The sequence below is a fragment of the Pelodiscus sinensis genome, chromosome 29, assembly GCF_049634645.1.
Source record: "Pelodiscus sinensis isolate JC-2024 chromosome 29, ASM4963464v1, whole genome shotgun sequence".
Taxonomy (NCBI): Eukaryota; Metazoa; Chordata; order Testudines; family Trionychidae; genus Pelodiscus; species Pelodiscus sinensis.
In genome coordinates, this window is record NC_134739.1 from 8440638 (window position 1) to 8448628 (window position 7991).

The following is a 7991-nucleotide window of genomic DNA, read 5'->3' on the forward strand; positions in this document are numbered from 1 at the left end:
GCTGAGCCTGCAGCCTCTTCCCCTCCCCCTCGGGCTGAGGAGCCAGAGATACACCCCCCCACACACACCCCTTCCCTGACCAGGAGAAGGGCTTTGCTCAACTCCATGCATCTAGGAAGGCTGGTGTGTCTGGCCAGCTGTGTGCAAATGCCTCCCCCACAACCTCCCACTGGGTGGCCCACCCTAAGGGCAAGGTCAGGGCGCCACACCCAGCCCACTCATGCCAGCCTGCACCCAGCAGAGCCGTGGGGCTGGCGCAGCCCCATCGGGGGCAAACGTTCAGCACAGTGGGGGACAGCAGGATCCCTGAACAATGCTCTTTGGGGACCATACCCTGTAAACATATGGGTTTGGCTCAACTCCAACCCCCGCTCCCCCCAGTTCCAAATTCATTTATTCACCCTACACCCCCCGGGCCTCACCCCCCGCTGGGAAGAAATGCCTGACGGGCCTGATGCGAGTGGGTTTGGCGAGCAGAGAGCTGGGCCATGGGGGTTTCACCCCCTGCTCATTTTGCTCCGTTTGGTGCACGTGGCCAGGTATGCCCTCCGCACTGTGCAGAACCAGGATGCTCTGAAATGGGGGGGGGGGGGGCCGCTCACAAGAGCCCCGCCCCAGAACACCGCACCGAGTGGCCTTGAGAAGGCAGAATAGGACGCACAGCAGCTCCACGAATACTTTAATTCCAAACCCGGGGGACTCCGGGCGGATTCGGTACTACAGGGAGCTCTTTGAGCCGGGGCTGGCTCCGGCCCAGTTCCCGGGCACCGCTGGGCACGTGCTCTGCTGAACCTCCCCAGAGGTGTTCAGTCCGTGTCCTCCTCAAAGACAGCGAGCGCCTGCTTCCCCGCCGGCACGTAGCCCAGGGCATCCACCTCGCCTCCGCCGCGGCTGGGCTTCTGGAAGTGGATCTCCAGGGCGTCCCTCATGGACTCCTCGTCCAAGACGTCCGGGATCCCCGACAGGAGCACGGTCCTGGCGCAGACGGACGGATGGAGCTGGGGGGGAAGAGAGCAGAGGAGTGACCCTGCAGCGGGCGCAGCCTCCTGCTGGCACAGCCCGGGACCGGCCAGGCTAAGAGGAGAAGAGGGCCCGGTGCTGATGGAATTAACCCAGGCAGGGACAGCCCCACCCAGACGTCAGAGCCGCCTGCTGAGCAGCGGGTGGGACCAAGCAGCGGGGAGCGCTGGGAACACAGAGCAGGGGGCTGGGCTCCTGCATCTCAGCCTCTCCCAGGGTCATCGTTACCTGTATTTCCACAGGGCCCAAGAGTCCAGCCATGGGCCAGGCCCCACAGCAGCCCCTGCCCCCCAGAGCTTAGTCTGCCTTGCCCCTCTTATGCTCTTGGCCAACAGAGGAATGGGGCATGCAGGTGCAAAGTGACAAAGGGCAGTGCACTCACACCCGGGGTGGGAGCGGGGCCAGGGCCAGGACATGCTGGGGTGGGGGCTGTCAGCACTGGGGCTAGCACAGAGAGGAGTGGGGTTCAGGGTCAGTGCATAATGTCCGGGGGGTGTGGTCAGTGTGCACCGAGTCGTATGGAGTGGAGGGGGGTTGGGTGAATGTGCACTAGGGGTGGGTGGTCAGTGCACACAGAGGTCGTGCGGAGGGAAGGGGTGTTGGGGTCAGTGCACAATGAAGTCATGTGAAGAGGGGTAACGGGTTAGTGCACACTCAGGCCGTGCAGAGGGAAGGAATGTCAGTGAGTTCACACTGGGGAGGTGCGGTCAGTGCACATTGGGGCTTGCACCTGGCTGGGGGTGGCCTTAGAGCATGCTGGGAGTGCACTGGGCGTGCAACCCCTCCCTACCTGCAGGTCTCGGATCTCTCCACTTGTGTACGGCGTCACTTTGAGCTCAAACGTCTGCTTCCCAATGGGGACTTGGGTGCGTCCTTTCTTCACTAGCTGCTCCGCCACTGCCGAGGGAAACAAGGCCTGACAACCTGCTTCTGCACGCTGCACGGTGCTGGGGCGGGGCGGGGGAGGTGCCCCAAACTGGCACTAGCAGCGCCAGCCCGAGGACACACCAGGTATCTGGCCCTCTGGCAAACCAGAGCCACCCCGGCCTCCTCCTCCCGCTGTGCCGCCTCGCAGCGGCTCCCCCAGGTACCTCCATCGTGCACGAAGGTCAGCACCACGTTCCCGGAGTCGTGCAGGAGCTCCCGCCGCTCCACCTCGCCGCCCCCGTGCTTCCTCTTGCTAAAGAACAGCTCCAGCTTGTCCAGCAGCAATTCCTCGGTGAGATCCAGCCGGGGCAGGTTGGACAGCAGGATGCTCCGGTCACTCAGCTCCAGCTCAATCTGCAGGGCAGGTAACAGGCCGTCAGGTGATGGGGCCGTGGCCGTGGCTGTGTGGGATGTGGCAGGCCCCAAGGAGCTTCATGCTCCAGGCCTCTGATGGGGGAGCTGCGCGCTGGCACTGATCACAGCCCCGGTTCCTTGAGCACAGGCAACGGCAGGGCATGCAGCCCAGCAGGATGTGAGGAGGCTGCCCACCCCGGCTGGGCATAGCCCGGCCCTGCAGTGTGAGAGGGGCTGCCCACGTTCCTTGAGGGAGGCAAAAGCCGTGGCCCTGACAGTGGGCCAGGGAGCAGAGAGTCCCCAGCATGCAGACTCACCTCCAGGGCTGAGGGCAGCAGCAACTCCACAGGCCTGGCCTGCATGCGCACCCGGCCCTCACTCCCCGCGCTCTCGTCCAGCTTCACCTCGTGCCACTTCATGTCTAGGATCCGCTGGGCCACTGCAAGCGGGGAGACACCCCTCAGGCCTGGGCGCGCCGGGCAGGCGGCTCGGGGAGGGAATCCCCCGCAGGAGGGGCTAGGTCGCGCGCAGCTGCCCCACAGGGAGGCCTGGCAGCGCTGGGGGAGACGGCGTCTGGGAAAGCAGCAGGGCTCCCGGTCACGGCGGCACAAAGAGCCCCGGGCGAGGGGAACGCTGGGGCCTCTCGCCCAGGCCAGTCACCTCTGAGGCAGGCACCCCCACGTGGGCGCCCGGCAGCAGGCCTTAGCCGGTGTGTGTGGAGCAGAGACGCATTCCCTCCGGGCTAGGCCCTGACCATGGCCTGCAGCCACAGACCTACCGTCCGGCCGCTCGAAGGTGATGAGGGCACAGCCCCCGGGCAGCACACGCTGGATCCGAGGGGTGACCACCAGCGCGGTTACGTCCTCGGCCTCCGCCACGTGACCCTTGAACACCATCGTTCTGTCCGGAAGGGCCAGCGGCGCCTGGGGAGGACACGCAGGGCCACATGAGGCAGTGCCACGTCCACAGAGGGGAGGGAGGAGAGGGCTGGGGTCCACCCCCGCCAGTCCCCACCTCAGAGCCTGCAGCTCGGCGCCCGGCACAGAACCACTCCTATGAAGGCTGCCGCCCGGGCCTGGCAGAGCCGCTAGCAGGCTGTTGAACCCTCCCGTCTGAGCAGGGGAACAGGAGTCGAGCTCACGCACTGCCCTGCCGTGTGAACGGATGTGCCCCAGCCGGGCCCCTCCGAGACAATTGGGTATTTCCTCATACCCACCCTAGACCTCCCCCGCGGTGACTTGAGACCATTGCTCCTCGTTCTGTCACCTGCCCCCACTGAGAACAGCCTCTCGCCATCCTCCTTGGAATCTCCCTCCAGGGAGTTGCAGGCTGCTCTCAAATCCCCCCTCACTCTTCTCTTCTGTGGACTAAATAAACCCAAACCCCTCAGTCTCTCCTCGTAGGTCCTGCGCTCCAGCCCCCTCATCATTTTGGTCGCCCTCCGCTGGCCCCTCTTCAATGCGTCCACGTCCTTTCTGTAACGGGGGCCCCAGAACTGGACGTAACCCTCCAGCTGCGGCCTCCCCCTTACCTTAGCTTGCTCCTCCAAGGCGACTCTCCTCTCCTCCAGCTCCGCCAGCTGCTTTTCCAGCTCCTGCTTCTGCTCAAGCAACTTGCTCCTCTCCTCCTTCGCCAAACAAAGCTCCTGGAAGGAAAAGTTAATCAGAGAGCAGGGCAAGGGAGCTCCGTCGCTGCCCCTCCCACGATCCCAGCCCTGGGCTCCCCTCACAGCTCGGCAACTGCCTCTCTCACCCCCTGCTCCCGATGCCATCGCCCCCCTGCCCTCCACCACCAATGGCTCTGCTGATTAGGGATGTAAAACCCAGTTTCATCAGTCAACTAGCAGGCGTGGGGAACCTTTTTCGGGTGGGAGCCACTGACCCACAGAGAAATCAGTGGGGAGCTGCACAAATATCTCCATCTCACTGACATGGCCCCTGACGGAGAAGCAGAAAGACCCTCCCCACATACCCCTTGCACACCAGAGCCTAGGGGGGCCTGGACTAGTAGATTTTGTGGGGTCCCCTAGGCTCTGGGGTGGGGTACCCCAATGCTTGGGAGAGAGCCCCGAGCCTTGGGGACCAGATCCAGGCAAGCTGGGGGGCCAAATCCAGCCACCAGGCCATAGGTTCCCCACCCCTGGATTAAATGTTACGTTTAACCAATTAAACACTGACGGGCAGAGGGGCCGCTCCAGCCCAGCTGAGTTGAAGTGGCCCCCTCCACTTCTCCGGCCAGGCTGGGGCGCCCTTGCCTCCAGCTCGCTGAGCCAGGCCCACTGCAAACGGGGGCTAGTCCGGCCGGGCTGGAACACCCACCCACGCCCCACGGATCTGGGGCAGCCCCGCCAGTTACCCGTAACCATCACCCATAAGGGCGATGCTTACCAGTTAACCGTCCACATCCCTACTGCTGATGGCCCTGCCCCCACCCCCAGCTGCTCCAGCCCTAGGACTTTGCTGGGCAGAGGTGGCCCTCTGTGCGGGATTTTGCTGCCGTTCTGGGACAGTCCCTCGGCTCAGACGAAACGCCCCTGGGGCGAGCAGCATGCAAAGGCCCACTCGGAGAAACCAGCCTGGAAGGGGGGCTCCAGCTCCCAGCTCCGAGACGTCTCGCGCTCCAGTTTCTCACGGAGCACTTTGGCTTCTTTCTGGAACCCTCGGGTCTTCCGCTCCGCGGCTTCCTTCGCCGCACGCAGCTCCAGCCGGTCTTGCTCCAGCACGTGGCGCTGCTCCTGGCAGAGGCACCGAAGGCAACGTCAGACTCCCCCTCTGCCGTACAACCCCGCACAGCCCCAGCCTGTCCCAGGCGGGTGTGCCGGGGCACAGCTCCTCCACCCGGGCACTGCCAGCCCAGAACTGCCTGGGCCTCGGCGAACCGCGCCCTGCGAGGGGACCGGTAGCTCATAGGCGCATTGTGAGCCCGTCCCATCCCGCTATCGGCCCTGAGGCAAGCTGCTATTCAACCCGCCGTGCCGGGGCAGAGACCCACCTTGAATTTCTCTATTTCCTGCTGCAGGCGTTCGGGGCTCATCGCGAGGGAGCTGTCCTCCAGTTTGAGCGCATCAGGCAGGCGGACAAAGGACTCCTACAAGCCAAGAGAGGCCAGTGACCCGCACGCTGCCTCGTGGGCCCTGCTAGGCACCAGCCCCTGTGAGCTCCCTAGCTCCTCCAGACATGGGTCAGAATTCAGGGGTGGAGCCAAAGAGCTGGGGGTGGAGCCTGGGGGTGCGAATGGGTAACTGGTTACCCGGTAAACATCACCCTTCCTGGGTGACGCTTACCGGGTAAGGGTTAACCGGCGCCATTAACCAGCCCTGCACCACACCGGGACAGGAATCGGTGTCCAGCCTGGGATCTTGCTTAATTGATTAACTAGTTAAACCTAATGGTTAACAGACTGAAGGGGATTTGACATTTCTAGTGGAGCCAGCATCCACATGGGGGTGCGGGGAGGAACTTTCCTGCTGGAACCAGACTTCTCTGCTGTCTTTGGCTCCTACCACACCTGTGCACCGAGCTCCTTCTCTCACTGCTCGTCTACACTGAAAGCTCTGCAGCTGGGCCTCTGTGAAGACGCTGCCCACACGGTCAGGAGGGGTGATCCACCTCCAAGGGGCAGCATGTCGGTGGGAGAGCCGCTGTCTACACCAGGGGCTAGGTTGGGTGAACGGCATCACTCAACAGAGCGGATTTTTCACACTCCGGAGCGACAGAGTCATGCCACCCCCATTTCCGAGTGAAGACCAGGCCTCACACAACCCAGCCCCCCGCCCCGAGAAACGTTACTCTCCGGTTAAATACACTTTGGCTTTCAACAGCCAAGGGCAGGGAATGGCCCTCTTGCGGCCAGTTACCTCTTCTGAATCCGTCATTGTGTCACTCACACCTGGGGGGAGGAAGCACCAAAGCGTCAGAATCTGGCACCAAAATCACCCTGCTCTGAATCTCCCGGAGGAAAGGGTCCAGCGCAATGTTCTCTCTCATTTTTTCCATATGTGTGCAGAATAAATTTTGTTATGTGCACCAAAGTGCATGTGAATGTGCAGAAGAAACACATGCTGCCTGCTGTGGGTGCTCTGCTAATCAGCGGGGTGGCATTTACATTTCTCTTGGGTGGCCGCCCGAGCACTCAGCTTACAGGGAGCACAGGTCCAGCGGCATCCCACTGAGGAGCAGCTCTCTCGTGACATGGGCCAGGGGGCCATGTGGGAGTCCAGCATACACTGACCTACTGACTTGCCAATCTCCACAGCGTGGAGCATTTCTGCAGGTTCAGGGAGCCGGGGAGAGAGGATTTGGGGGTGATATTGAGCACTCAACCCAAGTTCACTACAGGTCACTCTGGACTCCTCCCCACCCTCCACGATTAGCCCTGCCCTTCACCTGCAGGTACCAGACGGCCAGGGAGCCCAGGAGTGACAGGAAATGCAGCCTAGAGGGAGGTTGGCTCCCCAATGCCAACCTGGGACCAACCCTGGGGTGGAGGGCAAACGGGCCCTGCTCCTGGTGCCAGGACTCCAACCCTGCAGGGTAGGAGGGAATCCATGGAGAGGATGCATCCAATGGCAAGCAGGGGGGGCTTCACCCCAGCTCCTCTGTGGGCTGGGAACAGTGAGGAAGGGGCTGTACCAGACCCTAGGGAGGGGGCACAGAGAGCCCCCCCAGTGGGAAGAGCACTGGGAGACTGTAAAAAAGGGGTGCACGGTACCACCCCCTCACTCCACCCTACGCGAGATCTAGGGCAAGGAGTAGAGCTCCGAGCACCCTGAGAGCCCCCAGCAACCCGGGGCTAAGGGCAGCCCCCCAGCATGCTGGGATCCCAGGGCAGGGCGCACCCTGGGGAGCTCAGGGCAGGAACTGGCCCCCAACTGCCCGGGGGACCAGAGCCGGGACTGGCCTCCCAGTACCCCGGGGGCCCAGGGCAGGAGGCTCCCCCCTCCCCTCGGAATTTGCAGCCCCCCCCGTAGCCCAAGCAGGGCGCCCCGCGGAATTTGCAGCCTCACTCACCGGCTGCAGCGGCGCTTCCTGGCTCCGACTCTCCCCCTTTCACTTTCGCTTCCCGGCCGCGGCCGCCTCCCCCTGCCCCGCCCGCCGCGGTCCCGCACACCCGGCCGGAGCGGAGCCCGGCCCCCGGCGCCACCATCCCGGCCTCTCCCTAGCACAGGGAGGGCCTGCAGGGGGCCCCAGTAGGAGCCAGGTGCTGGCTCCGGAGCAAACACGTCCACACGGGAGTCACGCCGGGACTGAACCAGCACCCACCCCAAGCGAAACGAGGCCCAAGGCGGGGGCTGGACACCCAGGAACGCCGCCCTCACAAGGAGCATTTAGGCCCGTGGAGTTTGCAACCTTCCTCCCTCCCCACCTAAACTCTCCCTGCCCCAGCTGGTTTTTCACATCTAAAAGCATGGGCCAGCCGCCAACTCAGTGCTCAGGCTTCATTCCAGCCTTCAGCCCTATGCAGTGGGGCTTGGGCTTTCTGCTGAAGCAGGGGCTGCTTGCTGGACCTCCTGAAATCAACTCACAGCCCAGTAGGGTGCAGAGAGCCACCCACCTAGCCGGCAGCAGCTGTGTGCATCCCCTTCCCCAAGGCACCAGAAGTGCATCAAGTTTCACACACCCCTTCAGCGGTGGGAGCCCCAGACCATCTCTGCCAGCATTGGGAACATCCCAGTCTGGCCACCTGCAGTC

At 63.4% G+C, this 7991-nt stretch overlaps 1 protein-coding gene across 1 annotated transcript; it reads right to left on the reverse strand.

Annotated features, from left to right (window-relative positions):
- Positions 1–662: 662 nt before the first annotated feature.
- On the reverse strand, positions 663–7587 carry IFI35 (interferon induced protein 35). Its single transcript, XM_075911593.1, has 10 exons — positions 7311–7587; positions 6158–6189; positions 5293–5388; positions 4877–5035; positions 3833–3946; positions 3080–3224; positions 2619–2740; positions 2112–2301; positions 1811–1917; positions 663–998 (listed from the first exon to the last, which is right to left on the reverse strand). Exons 1-10 carry the CDS (start codon positions 7444–7446, stop codon positions 807–809), a joined length of 1293 nt encoding a protein of 430 aa, XP_075767708.1. The 5' UTR covers positions 7447–7587; the 3' UTR covers positions 663–806.
- Between the last annotated feature and the right edge of the window lie 404 nt (positions 7588–7991).

Bases quoted from the DNA above. Each gene is read 5' to 3' on its own strand.
- IFI35 (XM_075911593.1), bottom strand. From the start codon at position 7,446: ATGGTGGCGCCGGGGGCCGGGCTCCGCTCCGGCCGGGTGTGCGGGACC. The intron at 5,389-6,157 runs GTAACTGGCCGC...CTTGGCTTGTAG, and splicing joins CAATGACGGATTCAGAAGAG to GAGTCCTTTGTCCGCCTGCC. The intron at 3,225-3,832 runs GTAAGGGGGAGG...TGTCCTCCCCAG, and splicing joins CCTTGGAGGAGCAAGCTAAG to GCGCCGCTGGCCCTTCCGGA.